The sequence below is a fragment of the Condylostylus longicornis genome, unplaced genomic scaffold (assembly GCF_029603195.1).
Source record: "Condylostylus longicornis isolate FDR11 unplaced genomic scaffold, ASM2960319v2 ptg000016l, whole genome shotgun sequence".
Classification (NCBI taxonomy): Eukaryota; Metazoa; Arthropoda; class Insecta; order Diptera; family Dolichopodidae; genus Condylostylus; species Condylostylus longicornis.
Window position 1 is genome coordinate 2928352 of NW_026577985.1, and position 24688 is coordinate 2953039.

Here is a 24688-nt window from a genome sequence, read left to right on the forward strand (position 1 = left end):
TAATTTATTTGCGTAATAGCACCGATTTGCGTTTAGAATTTCTTTGTTTATGCAAGTTCCCTAATGTTGCCTTTTAAGTGAAATGTTAAGCTTCTTTAATTTGTTCCACTTGTCTTTTTAGCACTTTTCCAAAACTTTTTCAAAAAAAGTGCTTATTAGTTTCATTCTGTCCGTCCGTCCGTCCGTCCGTCGGTTTATCCGTGTATCTGTTTACAAAACTTCTACACCCTTGAAGATAGAAACCTGAAATTTTATATGTACATAGATCTTCACCAGAAACTAATTTACCGTAGAACATAATTTTTACATACCTCCCCCCTCTAAAAGTTATACCCCCCAAAACCCTAAAAATTCCATTTTTCAACTACTTACTGTAGCGGAAAAATATGCATTTTTCAAATTTTGCAAACGCAGAAAAGCAGAGGGTTGCTTTTTCTATCACGGCATACTATACTTGAACTTTAAAAAAACAAAATGGCGGTTAGAACTTACCGTTATATAAAATCCGTTTTTTTTTTCAAATTTTTGATGTTTATTTTTTTTTGATGAACTATTTTAGTAGCTGTTACAAATAGTTCATTTCGTTAGAAGAAAATTTTTTTCCATCTCCACCCCCCCTCAAGTTATCGCCTCTTGAAATTTAAATTTTTGACACTTTATATTTCCGAAACCGTAAGCTTTTTCAAATTTCTATAAACGCAAAAGACTAACGGTAAATTCAATGACAAAAAAAAATATAATTATTTTTCTTAACTCACGCAACTAACTCTAAAATCGAGCATTATGTTAACCCCCCTTTAAATTAATTTTTGCTTTGTTTCAAAGACTGTGTAAATCGTTCATCCTAATATATGCAATCCTAGAAATAGTTTCATATATGAATGAAAATAATTTTAATAGTGAGGTATACATAGGATGTTTTTCAAAGCAGTATTTTCACTTGTTGAAGGGAAAAGTGCTACAATAAAAACCATTGGTTTGATCCAACTTTATTATCATTAATTTTTTTTTCTTAAGATATAGTGTAGTAGCTTATTTCCGCTTTTGATTATAGGTTTTGTGATTTGATATTGAGTTTCTGTTTAAAATTTTTTGCCTCGCTTCATTTTCCATTTTAAAAGCTAACTAGCTTTCGTTATCAAACCAATCTGTGTTTCTTTCGATCGCTTTGCTTTCTACTACTTCGTTAGCAACTGTGTAAAGTGTATTTTCGATTCGTTTCCACTCTTTATTTATAGATTCATTTTTATACCCTGCACTTCGTGAAGGGTATATTAACTTTGGTATGGAGTTTGTAACTACTTGAAGGAGTCATCTGCGGTATGGACATATATATGTATTCTTGCTCAGCGTAAAATTCTGCGTCGATTTAGACATGCCCGTCCGTCCGTCCGTCCGTCCGTCCGTCCGATCGCACGATAACTCAAAAACGAATAATGCAATCGACACCAAACTTTCACAAGTTTTTTCTTTTGTGCCAAGGGCGAACCCTATTGTTATTGGACTAAGTCGGACAACGGGTTCGGGTAGCTGCCATACAACTCCAAGAGTTTATTTTAAATATTTCAAAAACTAATAAAGCTATAAATATAAAATTTTGTATACGTGTGTCCAATTATATTCTACACATGCTTTAAAAATTATAATGGGATACCTGCACCGGTTCGGGTGGCTGCCATACAACTCCAACGGCAAACTTTTTATATTCGGCAAAATAATAAAGTCAGATTCATGAAACTTGGCAGTCATGTGTCCAATTATAGGTCAAATATATTTCTGAAGTTTTAGAGGAATTGCTTTACAGGTTCGGGTATCTGCCATACAACTCCAGAAGCTAATTTTAAATATTTGGAAAAATAATAAAGTCTGATTCATGAAACTTGGCAGTCATGTGTCCAATTACGGGTCAAATATATTTCTGAAGTTTTCGTGGAATTGCTTGACAGGTTCGAGTAGCTCCCATACAAGTCTAAAAGCTTATTCTTAATATTTGGAAAAATAATAAAGTCAGATTCATGAAACTTGGCAGTTGTGTGTCCGATTATAAATCAGATATATTTGTGAAGTTTTGATGGAATTGCTTGACAGGTTCGAGTAGCCCCCATACAAGTCTAAAAGCTTACTTTAAATATTTGGAAAAATAATAAAGTCAGATTCATGAAACTTGGCAGTCGGATGTCCAATTATAGGTCATACATGTCCGTGAAGTTTCTATAGAATGATTTCACAGGTTCGAGTAATTGCTATACAATAACGAAAGGTGCAGGGTATAATTCAATCGGTTTATACCGATTGAAACGTTTTTACTTGTTATTTTCTTGGGTTTTATTGTTGGCATTTATCAACTCGTACACTTGGGACTGAAACCGTTCCCGAATTTCAGGTCTTTTTAGCTTTTCCGCGTTCTTCTTAATTCTCTTAACGTCTTTTTCTTTAGCAGTGTTCACAATTCTTTTTCTAAGAACCAGTTTTACCAGAAACTGTTCGCTGTCACGGTTTGCTCCTCCCCATGATCTCCTCGAAGAGATCAATACGTGATGAATTTAGTTAACCACATGTACACCCGACACCCTCTCTGTTCTCTTATATATATTCTTGATAATAACAGCGATCAACAAAGAATGTTTTAGCAATCGTAAACAGGAATGGTTAGAATAATTTTCAAAGTTCTTTTCGATAATATTTCTATAACATTGAAGCGTTTTGGTTTCCTTTTTTCATCTACATGAAAGTATTATTACTGTTTTAAAAAGCGAAATGTATTTGGGAATTTAATTTGTAAAATGAAAAGCGGAACATGTTTTTTATAAGTAAAATTTAAGTGATTTTTTAATATTAACACTTCGTTACACAAAGAACACAATAACACATAAATAAAAAATTTATTAATTTTCCTCTTATATTACTTTTTTTGCAGGATCCTTAAAAACACTTGCTTCATTAGATATTGAAAATAAGCCTCATTATTGGTTAACAGTATGTGCTCAAGATCAAGCTGTAGTACCACTTCATTCTTGCGTTCAGGTGAGTACTCATTCTTTTTTTCTATATTTTCAATAAAAATTCACGTAAATTTAATGTTCGAATACTGAGTCCCACAAATAAATTGCTGATGTCAGAATATTAATATATTTTTTATGTAAATATGTGAGCACATGTATATGATTATATAATAATTTATTTTGTTCTCATATGTGCCTACGTTGTAAATCTGTTCATATAAATGTGCACAAATAATCACACAAAGTAATTTGATTACAATTTCTATTTTGAATAAAGAATGAAATTTACAAACGTTCTGAAAATATCAATTCGCTTTCAAATTATTATTATTGTGGGGATTCATATAAACGTGACAGACATATAATTTTAAAAGTAGGATACATGGTGGTTTTTTGTTGTTATTAAAATGGCACTTACATACATTCAGTTTTAATATTGTTTAATTTTTCTTTTTGCAAAAATATTCGTAATAATATTTTTAATATGTATAAATGCATTTTTTATTTTAATTCCATAATTGGTGCTTTATGTCAGGTTTATGTTCAAGTCCTTAATGAAAACGACAATGTACCATTAACGCAAAATCCAGTTTACTACGCATCTATACCTGAAGGGAGTCCTGCTGGTAAAAAAATTCTGCAATTAATTGCTGAAGATCAAGATATCGATCCAAATCACCGTATAACATATCGTATAATATCAGGGAACCCCGGAGAATTTTTTGCAATAAATAGTACTACGGGTAAGTTTAAATTTGTTTTTATAAATATGTTATAACGATTTAAGAATTGATTGCAGTTTAATTTTCTGTTTGATTGTTTTATATAACTAAAATATTCAACAAAATTTACGAAAATGTTACTTAGTTAAATATTGTTAGACTTAGTTCAAGTCGTCCATGTCTTTAGAGTAAAAACTTTTTTATTTTACTATATATACTATTATCTTATTTTATGCTGCCATAATATTGAAACATAATAAAATGAAACAAAATTGTCGACTTACTATGTGTAGCTGTAGAAAATTACAGTTAAAAAGGTAACGACAGTTTTTTCTATAAAAAAAGTTATAAGCAGATTTTTTCGTTAATTTTAAAAGAAATCTTTTTCTCCTACATAACTCGGATTTTTTTCACCGGAACAAAATTTCTTCATTTCTATATCAAACTCTCTATCTCTATGAGTTCTATCACACAGCATTATTCGTTTTCTTATTCAAAGGTATTTTTTTGTGTATTAACTAATTAAATTAACTAGCAATCAAACTTAATCTTAATGCTATAGCATAAAGTTTTGTTAAAATTGTGATTGTAAATCCTCCCAAATTTATTTAAAATTATTTTAACAAAATGTGCAAGCTATATAAGAAATATAAATTTTACTGAATAAAATTGTTAAAGCGATTTGTGCTACTTTAGAATAGATATAATATAAAATATACATATATAGACTTGGCACATAAGAATATAGATATAACTGACTGTGTCAACTCTGCATAACCCGGACGCATAAATAATTTTAAATATCGGAGATAATTGACATACAGTTCTCTAGCTTTTTAGCACTTTTCCAAAAAATTTTTGAAAAAAAGTGCTATTAGTTTCACTCTGTCCGTCCGTCCGTCCGTTAGTCCGCCCGCCCGTGAACAGCACGATATACTATAGTTAAACTTTAGAAAAACAAAATGGCCGTTCAAATTTATCGTTACCTAAAGCCCGTTTTTTCCAAATTTTTGATGTCGTTGTTCTTCTAGATTCCAGCCTGTAGAAGCTTGAAATTTTAGGGGCTTTTAGATTCTAATAAATCCTTCATTTCGTTTGAAGAAAAATTTTTTCCATGTCCACCCCCTCTTAAGTTATCGCCTCTTGAAATTTGTAAAATTTGAATTTTTGACACCTTATTTTTCCGAAACCGCAAGAATTTTAAAATTTCTATAAACGCAAAAAGCTAACGGTGAATTCCATGACATTAAAAAATATAATTATTTTTCTTAACTCTCACAATTAACTCTTAAAATCGAGAATTATGCTAACCCCACTTTATCTTAATTTTCGGTTTATTTCAGAGACTGCATAAATCGTTCATCCTAAATATACACAATCCTAGAAAAAGTTTCGTTTATGAATGAAAATAATTACTATTATTTATATAATATTAATTATATAAATAATAGAATGAAATTGTGTAAACAATAGGTAGGTTATGTGATGGCAACAAATTTTGCATATCGAGTTTTCGGTGGGAATGCACTTCTCAATAGTAGGGAAGTGTAAATAAACTATTTTTAGCAACCTGTCGGTCTGTCGGTCTGTGTGTGCACGCGTGTATCTCAAGTTCAGCTGAACCGATTTTGATGAAATTTTACATGTAAGTTTATTTCCACCATGGCACGGATTGACCAACTTTTGGAATATATCAGTCCTCGGGAACTGCACTTTTTAGCGGGTCTGTTTTACATTTTTGAACATTTTAAAGAAAATATTTAATTGATTTATTTGAAATTTTATATATAAGCTCTATCTAAAAATCTAAACGTTTACTACGGGCCAAATATACATTTTTATGTACATAAAGAGAAATAACCAACCGATTTCATTGAAATTTAGTATTTAAATTCTTCGTATTAAAACAATGATCATATAAATTTTTTGGAAAGATCAGGGCTCGAAAATTGATTTGACGGAACGAATTTATGGAATTTCTTGAAATTTGATATTTGAGTTCTGGTTGTTACCAAAACTAACTGGCGAACATTTCAGAGAATTCGGGTAGCACAAAGCGAAACTCTATTAAGAGCCAAATTTACATTTTTCTAGGTATGTTAACTATAAGCTTAATAATGTCCTAAAAATTGGAAAGAAGTATTTAACAGACATTTTTATAATATTCTGTAACACTTTCACTTAACTGGACAATACACATTGCGGTCGGTTATGTGCTGACCACATCAGATTTTTTTAATAGTGGATATACATAGACTGTATTTAAAAGCAGTATTTTCACTTGTTGAAGGGAAAAGTACTACAATACAAACCATTGGTTTGATCCAACTTTATTATATGTCTAGGACTATTTTACTCGTTTATGATAGTTACCGTATAAGCCCGTATAATATAAAATAGTTTTACTAAAAATGATTGCAAAATTCGTTTGTTAAATATTTCAACTTTATAGCTTTAATACTAACTGAGCTATGATCAAGCAACTTAAGAAGTTGTATGGAAACTACTACAAGCAGTTGTGAAATTTCATAACGTGCCTTGTAATAAATTTGCTTGTGCAAATTTTCAAAACTATGCTATATCTTGGCTATATCTCAGAAACTGTAAAAGCTGTGGTTTTGAAATTTCACACAATCAAATATATTAATAGGGCCAATGTGTCTGATAAAAGTCGTTGAAATTGCTTGGCTCTGCCTGGTGACAGCCATATAATTTCATTAGTAGTTTGGTAATATCTTAGAAAATATTGAAAACGCAGTACTGAAATTTTGCATAAGCTAATATGGTAATACGACAACTTAAAGTCATAGTCCGTTCCATAGTCAGCTATTACATATTTGTTCGAACATAGGATAACAAATTCGTACAGCTATCACAAATTCGTACGGTTGACACAGTCAACTCTATTTTTTCTTGTTTTTTTTTTTTAATTTTATATGGAGAACTATTTAACAAAATGACAAAATAGTAAAATCTTTTCAAGAAAATCAAGTATTAGAAACTCGCAATATGATGGGATGGGCTTTAACTTGGATTAGATATCAAATTTACATTTCAACTCATAAATGCATATACAAACGCTTAAAGGCTTAATCAGCAACTTTGATTTTTTTTTATTTGAACTATATGTTTGTAAATAAAATAAAATTAATTATAAAAAATTAAATTTTTCGAACTTTTTTTAGCTTCAAGATTCTAAGAAAAAAATAATTTTTAAAGCGCGTTTATACTGCCTCTAAAATTAGTTATATTTAGCTAAATGCTGAAATGGATAGAATTCGAAAGTTAATTTGACAAATTTATATGTTTTGACATTTGAAAACTTATCTTAAAATTTAAAACTTACATAAAATTTAATTAATACATGCTTAAGTAAACGCAATTTTTATACTTTTATACTGTTGAAGTGAACTCTTTTGTCTATGAAAGAAAATAATTGAAATTTTTTAAATGTAATATTTTTCCTTTGCAAAATAGAATTCATAATATGAATATCCACAGAAAAAACCAAATTCATTTTTGATGTCACCTTAAAGTTTAAAATGAAAATTACTTATTTCGTAGCTTTTTTTAATTATTAAATTGTCTGTATTACTAAATAGATGCATTTCTAATTCAAACAAACCAATATAACCAAATAAAAATCAATTAAAATATTAAAAATTGAATATTTACGAGAATTTTAATTTTATTATTTGTGAAATAAGCCAATATAACTTTTACCCAAAAGCCCATTTTTAAGATATTAAACAATATTTGAAAAGAAAAAAAATCTAAAAAAGAAAATTCACCTGGTTCTGATTCACAGATATGATTATTTCTAGAGTACATTGTTAAATAAGCAATAATGTTAAATAATATTAATGTATTCGATATATTTTCAAAAATACCAAAAATATCAAAAAACAAGTAAAAACGTTTCAGTCGGTATAAACCGATTGAATTATACCCTGCACCTTTCGTTATTGTGTAGCAATTACTCGAACCTGTGAAGTCATTCTATAGAAACTTCACGGATATGTCTGACCTATAATTGGACATCCGACTGCTAAGTTTCATGAATCTAACTTTATAATTTTTCCAAATACTTAAAATTAGCTTTTGGAGTTGTATGGCAAGTACCTGAACCTGTCAAACAATTCCATCAAAACTTCACAAATATATCTGATCTATAATCGGACACACAACTGCCAAGTTTCATGAATCTGACTTTATTATTTTTCCAAAAATTTAGAATAAGCTTTTAGACTTGTATGGGACCTACTCGAACCTGTAAAGCAATTCCACCAAAACTTCAGAAATATATCTGACCTATAACTCGACATACAACTGCCAAGTTTCATGAATCTGACTTTATTATTTTTCCAAATATTTAAAATAAGCTCTTGGAGTTGTTTGGCAAGTCCCCGAACCTGTCGAGCAATTCCACTAAAACTTCACAAATATATCTGATCTTTAATCGGACACACAACTGCCAAGTTTCATGGATCTGACTTTATTATTTTTCCAAATATTAAGAATAAGCTTTAAGACTTGCATGGGAACTACTCGAACCTGTCAAGCAATCCCATTAAAACTTTAGAAATATGTCTGACCTATAATTGGACACACGACTGCCAAGTCTCATGAATCTGACTTTATTATTTTTCCAAATTTTTAAAATAAGCTTTTAGACTTGTATGGAACCTACTCGAACCTGTAAAGCAATTCCACCAAAACTTCAGAAATATATCTGACCTATAACTCGACATACAACTGCCAAGTTTCATGAATCTGACTTTATTATTTTTCCAAATATTTAAAATAAGCTCTTGGAGTTGTTTGGCAAGTCCCCGAACCTGTCAAGCAATTCCACTAAAACTTCAGAAATATATCTGACCTATAACTCAACACAAAACTGCCAAGTTTCATGAATCTGACTTTATTATTTTTCCAAATTTTTAAAATTAGTTTCTGGAGTTGTATGGCAGGTACCCGAACCTGTCAAGCAATTCCTCTAAAACTTCACAAATATATCTGATCTATAATCGGACATCCAACTGCCAAGTTTCATGAATCTGACTTTATTATTCTCCCAAATATTTAAAATTAGCTTCTGGAGTTGTATGGCAGGTACCCGATCCTGTAAAGCAATTCCTCTAAAACTTCGGAAGTATATTTGACCTATAATTGGACACATGACTGCCAAGTTTCATGAATCTGACTTTATTATTTTGGCGAATATAAAAAATTTGCTGTTGGAGTTGTATGGCACCCACCCGAACCGGTGCAGCTATCCCATTATAATTTCTAGAGCATGTGTAGAATATAATTGGACACATGTATACAAAATTTTATGTTTATAGCTTTATTAGTTTTTGAAATATTTAAAATAAACTCTTTTAGTTGTATGGCAGCTACCCGAATCCGTTGTCCGAATTAGTCCAATAACAATAGGGCTCGTCTTTGGCACAAAAGAAAAAACTTGTGAAAGTTTGGTGTCGATTGCATTATTCGTTTTTGAGTTATCGTGCGATCGGACGGACGGACGGACAGACGGACATGTCTAAATCGACGCAGAATTTTACGCTGAGCAAGAATATATATATATGTCCATACCGTCCAGACATATATGTCCAGACTCCTTCAAGTAGTTACAAACTCCATGCCAAAGTTAATATACCCTTCACGAAGTGCAGGGTATAAAAAAATATCAAACAAAAATTATGTACATATGTATGTTTTTCAATTTTTAATAAAATTCCGTAAAATACTTTTTTTTATTTTTGATGTTATTCAGACCACATTATTTGCCTGTTATTCAATATACTTAATGCCATAGTGAAATAAATCAAAATATAAGCTTCCATAATGTGTGCATAAATATCTAAATTAAAAAATAATAAAATGTTTAACAATTTATCTTGTAATTTAGTTATTAATAATAACAATGAATTTTTGAATTTGAAATGTTAATTTGCAAATAAGAATATTTCTTAATTAATAAATTAGGTCAGAATTTTAATCATCTTCTCAAATATTTGATTTAATTGTGAAACAAATAATTAATTGATAAATAAAGAGTAGATGTATTTGTACAATAAAATACTACAATACTTTAAGAAAAACATCTTTTAAATATAAGAATTAAAATTTAAGAGAATAACTTTCAAATTTATGTATGTGAACTAAAGAAATTTATAATAAAATAAAATTAAAAAAAACAAGTAAAAACGTTTCAGTCGGTATAAACCGATTGAATTATACCCTGCACCTTTCGTTATTGTGTAGCAATTGCTCGAACCTGTGAAGTCATTCTATAGAAACTTCACGGATATGTTTGACCTATAATTGGACATCCGACTGCCAAGTTTCATGAATCTGACTTTATTATTTTCCCAAATATTTAAAATTAGCTTCTGGAGTTGTATGGCAGGTACCCGAACCTGTAAAGCAATTCCTCTAAAACTTCAGAAGTATATTTGACCTATAATTGGACACATGACTGCCAAGTTTCATGAATCTGACTTTATTATTTTGCCGAATATAAAAAATTTGCTGTTGGAGTTGTATGGCAGCCACCCGAACCGGTGCAGCTATCCCATTACAATTTCTAGAGCATGTGTAGAATATAATTGGACACATGTATACAAAATTTTATATTTATAGCTTTATTAGTTTTTGAAATATTTAAAATAAACTCTTTGAGTTGTACGGCAGCTACCCGAACCCGTTGTCCGAATTAGTCCAATAACAATAGGGCTCGTTCTTGGCACAAAAGAAAAAACTTGTGAAAGTTTGGTGTCGATTGCATTATTCGTTTTTGAGTTATCGTGCGATCGGGCGGACGGACGGACGGACGGACAGACGGACATGTCTAAATCGACGCAGAATTTTACGCTGAGCAAGAATATATATATATGTCCATACCGCAGATGACTCCTTCAAGTAGTTACAAACTCCATACCAAAGTTAATATACCCTTCACGAAGTGCAGGGTATAAAAACCCCCCTTGCCTTGCTCACGCATAAATATCCATTTCTCAATTTGCAATATTTTTCTTTTTATTTGGAAAAAAAGGGAATAGCTATCTTCTTTTTGTTTATGTTTTCCATTTTTATTATTTTGTATAGTATGTATTGTTCATTTATGTTTATTGAAAAGGAGCTCCCATCATATAAAACTGTAGAGGTTTGCTTTTTATATTGTTAACGACCGCATTTTGTATATAATAAGGCAGGTTATGTGATGGCAACAAATTTTGAATGCACAGTTTTCGGTGGGAACGCACTTCTCCATTGTAGGGATGCATAAATAAATTTAATGAATTTTTCTGCCTTTAACTCGTTCCTTTGATTACGTAATCCATCTGTTCTGCAGTTGCATGAAGAAATTTCCATTAAGATAAATGCATAAATAAACTATTTTTAAGAAGGTGCCGGCCTGTCTCTCTGTCTGTCTGTGCGTGCACGCGTGTATCTCAAGTTCGGCTGAACCGATTTTGTATGTAACTTTATTTCGACTATGGCTCGGATTGATTAACTTTTGGGATATATCAGATCTCGGGATCTTTTATCGGGCCTGTTTTACATTCTTGATCATTTCATATATAAGCTTCATCCGTCCGTCCGCGAAACCTTCTAACTTTTGGAATAAATCTGTTTTCAGCAACTGGACGTTTACTACGGGCCAAATATACATTTTGGCGTATATAAAGAAAAATAATCAACATATTTCATTGAAATTTAATATTTAAATTAGAGGTGTTAAAACAATGAATCTATAAATCTTTTGGAAAGAGCAGGGCTCGAAAACTGAACTGTGGATTTTACTTGTTTTACTATATCTACGGAACGAAGTGATGAAATTTCTTGAATTTTAATATTTGAACTCTGGTTGTTACCAGAACTTTTCGTATAATTCGGACGGCTTATTAGTGTCAATTAAATTGTAACGAAGTATTTAAAATGCGTTTTACTCTGGAATACTTTTACTAATCTAGACAATATATGTATGTACATTGCGGTCGGTTATGTGCTGATCACATCAGATTTTTTTCTTTCATTTTAATATGTAAGTATTTTTTTGTTTAGATCGTTGTAGGAAGTAATGTAAGCAATATTCTTGTTTTTATCTTCTTCTTTTTTTTCTTCTAAAATGCTGTAATGTACTTTTTGTTATTTATGTACAATTATATAAACACACACATATGTATGTATATTCATATATAAAGGCATAATAATTATTCATAAATTTTTAGCTGTTTTCTTGTTAAAATAAACCGAAAAAAAATAATGTTACACTTCCGTCTACAAAATTTGTTGTTCTTTTTAATATCTTAAAGAGAAATTGAATTAGACCAAATAAAGAAATTTTTCAATAATATTAAATATAAATAGCTTTAACAACAATAAAGTAGGAAGAGATTTAGCATAAATGCATTAGGATAAAATAAAAAACAGGAGGAAAATTGATTATAAATTTTATGATAAAACTTAATGGAACAAGAACATTTAGGAGATAATATTCATATTACAATATCAATGAACTGCAAATATAAACTTTAGCATTCATTTAAACATTAAATAATGAACTCATAAGAAATGTACATATATATGTAAAATATATATATGTATAAATATATATTTGTATGAATATTTCGCTGTAATAATTATACGTACATACATTGTATTTATGTTTTAATAATATCGTAGAATGTGTAGAGTGTTTTTCTATACACTCTTCTTTCTAGTACTTCAACTGAATTAAATAATTTTGTTTTTCTATTTATATATATGTGCATAGATATAAATATCTCACACTTCGGGAATATTTTATAGCACGCGAAACACAAAAAAAATTCTTTTTTAAATGAAATCCCTGTCTACAAACAACATTTTCGTAGTAATTTTCTTTCCGTTCCAATATTAAAAACAGAATTTTAAAAAATTATTGTTTTATTTTTTGTAAAAACAAAAATGTGTGTGCAGACTTTTAAACTGTGCAATCAATTAAACAGATCAGAGAAATTAGTCGTGATGTGGTAATGAATGGGAAGAAATATCAATTTTCATAAACATCGCGGATCATCAAATAGTATACAAAAATCAAATGATTAAATTACGTTGCAGTAAATATATTGCTCTCTGCCTTTTATAATCTTATTTTTCAAAAACATTTTCCAATTTAAAGCACATATTTATTAATTCAGCTACTTGTAAAAAGTGTTAGAAATGATACTAAAGGCTTTATCAGCACAAAAAGAAGCATATGATCCAAATTCAAATTTTATTCATAACCCACATACATGAATATACTTAAGAATTTTTGCTATTAATTTAAAAAATAGTTGACCGTGTTAACTTTGTGATACCTGTAAAAATTTGTAATCCTATGTGCAAGTAAATATGCCATAATTGATTATAACTTTCAGTTGCCGTATTACCGTAATTGTGTAATGTTATTGTGGCTGTGTTACCATTATTTTCTAAGATATATCCAAATTGAAGTTATATGACAGCTATCACGAGGAGTTCATAAATGTTTTCATAAAATTTCTATATTATACTTCCGAAATTTCTGAGATAATGCCAAATATCGTCTGGAGTTGTATGGCAGCTATTATAAGTGCACATGAGGTCTCAACAACTTTAAGTTAATATAGCTGCAATTTCACCATATTTTATTTTGCAAAATTTCAGAACTGTACGTTGAACATTATATATCCAAATAACCTTCCAAGTTGCTATCAGAAGGAGCCAAGCAATTTCACTGACTTTTATCAAACACAATGGCTCTAATAATATATTCGCTTGCTCGAAACTTCAATACCACAGCTTTTATAGTTTCTGAGATATAGCCAAATAAATTTGGAAGCTGTATGGCTTAAAATATATGTAAAATGTAAAAATATATTTTATCGATTTAAAATAAGTTTTCCGAACATCTGATTAAAAGTGTAATAACCAAAAAATTTCTGAATAGCATTTCGTTTTCAATACTTCATAATGTTTCCTCTGATATTAGTATATTAGAGAATAGAAATTTATCGAATGAAAAATTTATGAGTGTGTTTCTAATGAATGGAAAATCTATGGAAAACGGTGGAACACTTATTACCTGTTATACTTGCTAGTCCCTCTGGTTTTTCTATTTATTAGAATCAAGTAGTTTAAAAGAAATATTTTTGTTTTAACTTTAAAAGTTTTGGAGATTTGAGCAAATATTTTGATGCAAAAAATTTTTGCTATTCGTTTTTGACAATGAGATCTTTAAAAGAACGGAAAAAATGTTGCAAATTTTCAAAAGCTAAATTTTTTGTTAAGTTATCGAAATTTGTAAATTGTGAGATTTAAAAATATCGTAAACTTTTTTAACTCTAGTATGAATATTCTTTGTTCAAGTTGCAAATGTTTTTGCAAATGTTTTTTATTTCAAAACTTATTGTAAAAAATTGAAATGTTGAAATAACAAGTAGAAAGAAGAAATCAGAATTATTAATACTATTCATTTTGGAAAAAAAATTTTAATAAAATAAAAACCTCTTGGATTTCCCCTTCCCGATTTTAAACACTAACTTGGATTGCAAATAATGTTGTAGGAAATGAAATTTACGTCCCGATCCGGCTTATTTTTTCTTAGCTAAAATTAAGAAAAACATAATCATTTTATTCTTATAAATTTATTTCAGTTAATTAAATAAAAATCTAAAAGGCCAACTCATTTGCTAAAATATTTAAATAAATATACGAACGTATCCTTACGCACAATGACAGAGATATAAATATAAAATAAACACATGAACAAGAGTGTTTGTTATGCTTTGATAGTAAGAATATATATATTTTAGCGCAACATTAGTTAAGATGCCTATATTTTATCGGACGACGATGTGGATAATGCCTTAATAGGCTTTTTTTTGTGTGTGTTATTGTATTTATGCAGTGGGAAATCTTTAATTAAAAATTTACGTATTCTCTCACCATGTAGGATGTAATAGGAAAATTTAAAACTGTATAGAAAAATTTAAATTCATACCTGTACAGAAATTGTTTAGATCAAAATTATTGATAACTAAATTTAATTGTGTGGAAGTATCATAAAGTCAATTAGATGTAAACGGATTTGCAGTTTGTCAATTCGTACGTAAAACCCACCTCTAAAAGTTGTAGTTTCTAAAAATGATAAAGAAGTCATGTTTTGATAATTTATTTAGTAGAGGAACCATAAGCACTTATTGAATTTATTACATTAATACAAAAGAAAAATAATTTATTTCTTTAACTCTGAAACATCAGATTCAAACATAACAATTTTTTCTTAATACTAACACCTGTATCGAAAGACAGCGTAGGCGGACCCGAACTGTCATCAGACATATCAATAGTGGAGGACTTTAACCCAATCTAGCGCACCTGGATGATCATAAAAGCCCACAATATTATATCGCGCGAAGGAGTTTGTTTTGGAAAGCTTTTATTTGCTTGATATGTGTTTGCTCGGCACATCCCCATAGCCGAAGCCATAATTCCATATAAGCTTTATCATTTGGTTATAATATATCAACAGCTTATTGTATGTTGACAATCCAAACCTGCAACCTAGAAGCCAACAGTTTTGTCTATATTTGTTTTCTAGTTCTATTCTTTTCTTCTTTGCATATTCTTTTCATCTAAACTTGACATCCAAAGTCATACCTAGGTATTTCGCTGTGTTTTGGCTTGACACTTTAGTATCATTCAAACGCAATTGCGGTGGATTTACAATTTGTGAAATTTACATAATCCATTTACTTATATTGTTACTTGCTTCCTGCAATTTTTTCGCCGACTCTTTAACAATAGATCTCACTGTCAATATTGCTGTGTCGTCGGCAAATCTAGTGAAAACTATACTCTCTAAATCTAGTAAATCGCTTGTGTAAAGCACGTATAAAATAGGACCCAAAATACTGTCTTGAGGCACACCAGTTCCAATTTCCCTAAGCGTAGAGAACTCCTTGTTATGTTCCCTGGACGAAGAGTACTCCTCGTTCTGTTTGATTCGGAAAAAGCTTTCAGATAAATATTATTGAAGTAACTCCAAGAACAACAGAAGTATCAACTTCTTAAGTTTAAATAATAGCACAAAAATCAATCTATTTTTTCTAATCTCTGACATTTTTTTCAAATATGCCAGAACCTTTCTCGGCAATCCTCTTAATATCTCAAAAGTAATGAGATCAAAACCTGGGGTCTTATTCGGTTTAAGCGACTTTATCACTTGGCAAATTTCTTTTTCATTAAACAAAACCATAGTGGTTTCGTACATATCAAAATCTACTACTAAACAAATAATAGAATTCATTTCATTTTGTTGGAAAATTCCTTCCAAGTGATCAGCAAATAGTTGAGCTTTATCCCTGTTTTAATGGTTCAGCTATTTTTCTTTTGAATGTTTGAGAAAGTCTGTTCAGAATCATTAAACCGTCTGGGTGACGCGACACTTGCCATTTACGTCTAGCCCTTCTTTTTCGTACTATTAAATCAGTTATATTATTAAGATAATTACTTGATACAGGTTTGAATCCAGAGAATCTTCTATTTTTTCAGACCGCTTTCTATGTCAATTTCATCAAATTTAGAATTTAGTTGATCTTTAGTCTGCAGGTTAAGGTTTATATTTCTAATAACATCAACTTTGAAGTCTACCCAATATGTGGTTTTGCTGATTAAAGTGGAGCGTTTGTTAGCTATTTTCTCACTAAGGATTAATATGACAGCAGATTGCTCGGAATTCAAATTAAAATCATCTTCAAGTTCAAAAAATTTGCTGAAATCCTTTTAGATATAGAAAAATAAAAAAAATCCGGGACGTTGTTAGCATTATCAGGCCAATAAATCGGACTGCCAGTAAAACAGCAGGAACATCCCAACTTCCAAATGTTTTCTTTCTTTGGTTTTTTTATCTCTAGTTGAGGTCAAGCTGGAGTACCAGCCCACATTTTTGGCATTCTCCAAGTGAGAATCTATTTTTAATTAAAATAGTACTTGAATCTCCTCTTGAATGGTTACCAGAGTGAGTTGCCCAATAACGTCTATAATCAAGTATGTATATCCAAATCCTTTCCCAAGTGTGTTTCAGACAACAGAGATGCGTCGATATTTTTAGCTCTAGGAAAAACCTCCAATTTGTGTAGTTTCTCTCATTGAATACACGTCAATTCTTTATTAATTTCTTTAGGTTTTTGCATTGTATTATTGTCAACATTTTTATTTTTCATGCCTTTCTTAGGTCTTTTATCTATATATATTTCTGCCGTTTTGGAAGCCACTTGCGAGCATGTAACACAATTAATTTTTCACCTTATTTGATGAAAAAGCTTTAATCGTGCTTGGAGACCTCTTGGTTTTCCTTCCAACTTACCACATAGGAGGAGACTTTGCAACTATAAGCCCTTGTTGACCATTTTTTCTATCGTCGAAGCTAGAATCAATCTTGCCTCAATTTTCGACATGCCATTTCTCTGAAGTTTTAACCTTCACCAATTTTCAGTATAATAATTAACTATTTTATGCACAGTATAATTTCATCCATTTGTTCACTGAACGAAAAAGGTACGTGAAATTAATAAAAAATTGCATTGTGACAATGAAAAAGTTCGTTAATTTTGCTCCAATTAACGCGTTTATTGCGTCAATGTAAAAAGTTCATAAATCAATGTACAAGTTCATTGATTAATAAACAGTACATTGGCCCAATGTACGTTTGTTCGTAAATTTTTTAACGAACTTGTTCATTGTGACAACGAATGGTATTTATTGATCCAATGATTTATATTTATTATTGTAATGTATGCCGTTCATTGGTCCAATAATTTGCATTCATTAGAACACTAAACGATGGTCATTATCTCAATGTACGAAATTCATTGTAACAACTAAATTGTTCGTTGGCGCAACCAAATCTTGTTCATAGGCACAATGTAAAACATTCTTTGTAACAATCAAATCGATCATTGTTTCAGACAAAAATTAATCATTGGCTCAATGTACGGAATTAATTGACTCAATGAACTGAGTTTATCGGATTAATGTAGGGAATTGATTGACTTAATATAAGAAGTTGGTTAGCTCAATGTAACTAATTTATTTTCGCAATATATAGCATTAATTGAGTCAATGTACGAGATTGATTAACTCAAAGTGGGGCGTTTATTGACTCAATGCATTGAGTTTATTGTTACTATTAAACCGTTCATTGCTTTAGTAAAATATTGTTTACTGTCCAATGTCCGGTTTTTCGTGTAACAATGAAATTGAAATGTATACTAGTTCATTTTTTCACTCTTTTTTTTTACAAAAAATTATATAAATAAATTGTTTGTTTCACATTTTTTAATTTAAAAAATTTTATTTTTACACAAACTATTAATTATTTACATTCAATTCATTTAATGAAATTATATTTTTTTACACTGTACATCTTTTAGAAATTTTTTAGAAAATTAGAAATTAAGGTCTTAAATAAATTTTAAATTTTTTATGTAATATTTTAGTTCATTTGGTGTTTTATTTTGGAATTTTATTATTACATATTTAAATATTCTGCTAATATACATACTTTTGAAAATGAACGTTCTGATTTTAGCTTAAAAAAAAATTTTTCTAAAAAGCTATAAAACATGACTGACGCTGCAGGGAAATCTAAATTAAATACATACATTATTTTGAAGCATATGTCTACAGCTCTTAAAAAATTGAAGAATTTGTATCTGATGTCGTCAAAATAAATGTAAATTTCTTCTATAGAAAAAATTTCTTTTCCAATGCAGTATATGAAAGGTTGAATGTTTTTCTTTGTTTCCTTCAAATTCTTAATGTGTTCCTCTATTTGCTGAATAGATTTGGCTATAAACAAAAACGATTCCTGCGAATCTTTGATTGTAAATTTCATTACAACTTTTTTTTCCGATTCTGATTTAACAACTTTGTTGATTGGTACGAAATACCCATGCAAACTCCACATCAAAATAGCATCACGGGAATCTAGAAAGAATTAAAATTTGATTTTAAATTCATGTGTTATGTACCCAATCACTAATATAGTAGATTAAAACTTAGATTAATTTTTTTTTGTGATTCTAGAAAAAAAAATTAAAATCAATTACAATTAATTTTAGTCTTTAATATAAAGCAACAATTTCAATTTTATTCTAAAATCCCAAATGGCAAAGGAAACTAAGTTTTAATTTCATTTTGAAATTAAAACGAAGTTATGAAAGTTTAAAATTTAAAATTTGTTAAATTGGTATTTCAAATATTTAGTTCAAATTATTTTTAAAGAATTCTATTTAAAATTTACACATGTACATAAACTAGTCTTACTTTCAGAAACCGTTTCATTAATCCTTTCCAGCGCAGTTTTGACACTTTTGTCTTTAACGTTTTGATTTTGCCTTAAAAAAAGTAAAATTTTATCTGAGCATCGCCCCCAATTATCAAATAAACCATTGGCGTTTTGAAAAGCTATACTAAAATCTATATCAATCTAAAAGGAAAAAGAATTATGTAAAAGATTTAATTAGAAACTTATATTACCAATCGAAATCCAGTTGGGAATTTATAGAATGGCCACTTTTCCATTATTTCGGAAGTATTTTGAAAATTTTTGATATCATTCAATCTGTATTGGCTACATGCTTTCCACACATTGTCAAAATGATCCGCTTCTAAATTGTCATATTTCAACGCCCGCAAGCACCCTTCAGCATCATGTTCTGATTCTGTTAAATTTATATATTTTTTTGATTTTGCATTACATTTAAATTAAAAAATTTATAGAACTACTTAACTTAAAATACAATTTTTTTATAATACATAACTTTGACTTACCAAAAAATTTTTCTTCACGATAATTTTTAGAAGAAACTTTTTTTAGAGTTTTTTCATTCGTATTTTGGCAAAGAATATTTTTCAGTGACATTTTGAGATTGCAACATTTGTTATAAATTTTACCGCGTTTACTAGTTCGATAATATTCCTTAAATACAAAAAACAATACATTGTGTTAATTACTCAATGTGCTTTAGTATTAAAAACTAAATACCAATTTTTCATTAGTAAACCTCTCCAAAATTTCGTTTTCCAACTTATAACTCACTGCTAGGGTCATTGCAACTCCTTTCTCTTCAAAATGTTGAGCTATCAAATTCACTAATATCGTTCTTTGTTCAGCTTCAAATTTTGAATATTTGTTATAGTACCCAACTAACATTTCCCCTTTCGCGTTTTCGTTTAGTATGTTATTCAAAGTAATTTCGCAGTCATCAGATTGATGAAAGAAATACGGTGAAAAACGGTTTTCTCGTGATGGAGTCGGCGATCTAGAAACAAGCGATGATGATGGTGATATTGGAATATTAGACGGTACTAAATGGTTGCATTCATCATAAACCAATGGGATTCCTATTAGTTTTCTCCATTCGAATAAATTGTGTTCAAATAAAATTTGAGTTCCTAAATCATAATTCCTTAAAATACGTTCTATATGATGTGGCCTTAGAACCTTAAGGACTCCAGTAAATATTTTTTGATCTGAAACATAAAGACATTTCTAAAAAATTAAATTCGAAATTAAAATAAATTTATCGTTAATTAACTGACAATACTAAACCAAATTTTAACTTAGATGTACTTTTTAAACCTTTTCAAATTCTGGATAGTTAATCAAATATGTACAAAAATTAAATTTACTTATCAAATCATTAACCAGAAACTCTTGTTTCCAATCAGTTAAAAGCCTCATCAACTCTTGTTTTTCCTGATCTTTTTCATGGTCTTCTTCTACTTGATTTAGAGATTTCGAGTAAGATATATCCTGCAAATCTGCATTTTCAGTGTTGTCTTCTTGAAAGTCATTTTCTTCAGGTATCATATACATTATATTTCTCTAAAATCTTCCAATATCTGGAATTTTTTTCAATTATATACTGCAAATTTTGTAAATAACCACCACATTTTAAATATTTGTAAGCCATCATTCTAATAAAATTTATTTAGTAGAATTTGGTAACACGTTCTAATGATATGTACATATATAACTATATATATAAGTATAAAAGTATAAATGCATAAATATGAGTAAATTTATATACATACATACATATATATATATTTATATATACACATATTTGAATATATTTAATATTTCTGATATTAATAAAATTTACAAAATATTAACTAATTCCAGTCGGTTTGAAATTTTTGATTAATTATTTTTTTCAACACTTTTACCTTAAAACACTTAATTTTACAATGATAATGATTTTTTAACACTTATTAGCTTTTTTGAAGCTACCACCGCACAAGACGAAACAAGACTAATAATAGTTCATAGCAATCCGTATGTATTGATCATATACATAAACGAATTGAAAAAAAAAGTTTTAACAGTTATAAATCAGCGCGTCTTAAATTTGTTGTTTTATATTTTCGGCTTTTTAATCAACTGTTCATTGTCCCAATGAACGTTCATTGTGTCAATGAATATTATGCATTGATAAGTTTGATTTTCTCTCTTCACTTTTTAACCCTTTGGTGCTTGAAATTTTTTTTGTCAAAAAAAAGGTTTTGTGTTTTTTATATGCGAAAATTGAAAAAAATTACAAATTTTATTTTGAAAAATTATCAAAAGTGTTTTTGCAATTGCCAAAATGAAGTATACTAAGATTTTAGCTGAAAATTTCTATTAAAAATTTAAGTAACAATTTTGTTGATTAAGATGATACAAAAAAAATAGTTTACTAAAAATATTAAACGATTTCGATAAAAAAAATCTTAATATTACATAAACGTATTAATATTACATAAATCTTAATATCACATATATTAATCAAAGATATGGCCAATTTCACATTATATAAAATTTCAAAAATTATCTGGAAACAAAAATTTTACAATAATAGTAACACGCTGTCTAACTTGGGGTTAAATATTCGCAACAGGAATTTGATAGAACAAGAATAATAAAAAATATAAAAAGAAATTGCAAAAATGAAAAAAGAATAAAACTTACCATCAGCCACTTTCAACATTTTTCAGGCGATAGCTTATGTTATTCATCTTTATGTGACTTTTTCTGAATTAATTTTAAATTTCTTAATTAAAAAAATAAATCCTTAAGTTTTAAAGCGAATTTTTTTTTGTGAATAATTGAGTAGTTTATTATTACCAATATGATTTTTATTCTCATGCTTTTTGTTAATTTAGTTAATACACAATAAGGAACATAAGTAATAAAAATCTAAAATTTATTAATATAAACATATTTTACTAAATTTTAAAATTTTACTTAGTTCCTGTAAAACTGAAAATAATTATGTATGTATATTAATTGCAATTACTTTCACAACTAAACAAACTTTTTTATGCTAATGTCAAATTTGTAGTTTTTGCAGGTGCGTCTTTTAGTTGCCTATGTTATTTAAGTTCTTAGTTACAAATGCGAAAGCATATTGCATTATCAAAAAATTGTACCTTCTTGCGCCAATCATTCTAAATAGAATTGCATTCTAAAAGCTTCTAGATGGACACTATTTTGTACTATCTTTTTCATCTGAAAACTCTCATAATAATAAACCCTAATAATACATAATGTGTATCTTCAAAAAAGTAAAATGGCTTTTTTAATTAATAGTTATATATGTATGTGTATATATAAGTTATTTTTAAGGCAATTTTCAAATGACACTTTTTTTATAATATGTCATAATTCCATACCTGCTTATTATAAAAATCTATCCAGAAAAACACAATATGTATACATTTCTTTTTATATAAGAAATCGCATCACGCAAGTACCATACGTCTAAATTCTGAATATTACAAAATTTAAAAAAAAAAAAACATTAATTGTTTTTTATTCATTTTAACATTTTATAATTTAACAATGACAAATCTAGAACAGAAAATTGAAGCACATGCATGCTACTTTTTACACCTTTTATGTAATTAGTAATTGCAAGCGAGAATATTTATTCACAAAACTGCGAGAATCTAGACAAGTCGAAATATTTGAGAATGTATTCATCTATTATCTCGTTTATATGGAAGCTTGAGTACTTGACTTGAAGACATAACGAAACTCGAGCTGAGCTATATAAGAAGAATGAAAGCCTTTAATTTCTCGCTTATAAGCAACATTGGGGCAATAATTCACAAAATGGCAAATTTCGTGGAATTTCGCAAATTTGAATATTTTTCCCTGCTGGTTGTGAGATTATTTAAATGAAAATGACAAATCGACCAATGTCATAGTAAAATTTTTGAAATTTTGTAAAGCTTTTTGACAAAAAATTTGTGAATAAAGCATTTAAGGGTAATTGAATACATTAGCCCTGTTTTTAAGGAAATATGTATGTTTGCGTGTGTGCAATAGTCGAATACTAAATAATTATATTTTACACTTTGTGACATACTTATCTACATCATGAAAGTGGCGTGATCAAATTATATATACATATAAGCGAGTGCGTACATAGTATGTATGCATATAAACACGCTTATACATACATGTACGCACTTCTAGTAATATGCGGAATTATGAATACACAAACTTAAATTATGTACATACATACATATTACATAGTTATATAATATATAGAACTTCTTTATTTGTTTTGTAAAAATATTTTTTTTTTTTATTTTGCCAAAAGAATTTCTTTTTTAGTTTTATAAAAATAATGTTTTTGTTTTTTTTAAATTTTGTTTTATGAATATGATCTTATAACTGTGGTTCAGAATAGGTAGGTAGTTATATGTTTATATGCATTGATATAATTTAAATGTAGGTACAAATTTATAATAGGTTTACATATTCAGATATACATCCATACACACATTTTTTATTAAAAATTGAAGTTAGAATTGAATTTAAACTAGAAAAAATTATGTTAAAATAATTTCTGGGTATACACATGAGCCTGTGCATTTAGTTATGGATGTACATATATGCACTTGCATTTGCATGCTTGATTTTGTATGCTTAAAGCATATTTATACATACATACATACATACATTGTATGTATGTGTGAATTTTTGAATAAATTTGGTTTAAGAAGCTTAATGTTTTTCAAATGTATGTTTGTGTGTATTTTCAAACTCGTATATACAAATCCACGTGCTATTACAATTATGAATGTACATCTGTATGTATATTTACATGCTAAGAATAGGTATTATAGATTAAAGTACTATCTATTGATAAAAGTATTGTACTATCTCATCTTGGTCTTCTATACCTTCTGTAAGTAATAAACCATTCATTAAATCAAGAAAAAACGTTCCTTAAATCAACAAAAAAGCGTTCATTGCGTCAATAAATGGCGTTTATTGGTCAATGATTTTATACATTGGTACTACGAATGTAGGTTATTAAAATTTTTCGCCGAAAACTTCGTAAATACAATAAATATGTTTATTGCGCCAATGAAAAAGTTCATTGTTGACATGAAAAATCTGTTTATTGTGACAATGTATTTGAGTTCATTGGGAAAATTAATTCGATGATCAATCAATGAACGGTTGTTCGTTGTCGCAAGGAAAAAATTCATTGTTCCAATGAAAAATTAGTTAATGAATGGCGTTCATTGATATTACGAACTAAAATTTTTTCAGTGTTACGTCTTCTAAATATTGTTCTGATCCTACAAGTAAGGAGTAATTATGTCAAATTAATATGACCTGGCCAATGGTGGAATGGTCATTGCACTGGTCCTTTAACAGAAGGGTCTCGGGTTCAAAGCCCAGTCAGGTCATTATAAAAATCATATTCAATATTATATAATTGCCATATTTCAATAATATCCAATATTAATAAAAAATTCCAGCGAAATAAAATAGTAAGTATTAATAACCTTAAATATTTAGTTTAAACTACGGTAGGCTCGTCACCTACCTAGTAAAGTCAATCACATAAGAAACTGGTTCATGGTTATCTTCAATAT

The 24688-nt window shown here is 28.8% G+C and overlaps 2 protein-coding genes across 2 annotated transcripts in view; one reads left to right on the forward strand and one right to left on the reverse strand.

The window, feature by feature from the left end:
- Positions 1 to 24688, forward strand: part of LOC129605951 (fat-like cadherin-related tumor suppressor homolog) — a 211050-nt gene that overhangs the window by 124853 nt on the left and 61509 nt on the right. The window contains exons 5-6 of the mRNA XM_055515986.1: positions 2918 to 3024; positions 3538 to 3745. Coding sequence (XP_055371961.1) covers positions 2918 to 3024; positions 3538 to 3745 — 315 coding nt within the window. The remainder of the gene's footprint in view (positions 1 to 2917; positions 3025 to 3537; positions 3746 to 24688) is intronic.
- Positions 19096 to 20642, reverse strand: LOC129605950 (uncharacterized). The gene is made up of 4 exons (XM_055515985.1): positions 20438 to 20642; positions 19791 to 20278; positions 19577 to 19724; positions 19096 to 19467 (listed from the first exon to the last, which is right to left on the reverse strand). The coding sequence occupies exons 1-4, from the start codon at positions 20622 to 20624 to the stop codon at positions 19274 to 19276; spliced, it is 1017 nt and encodes a 338-aa protein (XP_055371960.1). The 5' UTR covers positions 20625 to 20642; the 3' UTR covers positions 19096 to 19273.

What these genes read in the sequence shown, in the direction of transcription:
- LOC129605950 (XM_055515985.1), bottom strand. Translation starts at nt 20,624, where the DNA reads ATGTATATGATACCTGAAGAAAATGACTTTCAAGAAGACAACACTGAA. An exon ending in GGTTTACTAATGAAAAATTG is followed by an intron (nt 19,725 to 19,790) that starts GTATTTAGTTTT and finishes TTTGTATTTAAG; the next exon opens with GAATATTATCGAACTAGTAA. An exon ending in TCGTGAAGAAAAATTTTTTG is followed by an intron (nt 19,468 to 19,576) that starts GTAAGTCAAAGT and finishes TAAATTTAACAG; the next exon opens with AATCAGAACATGATGCTGAA.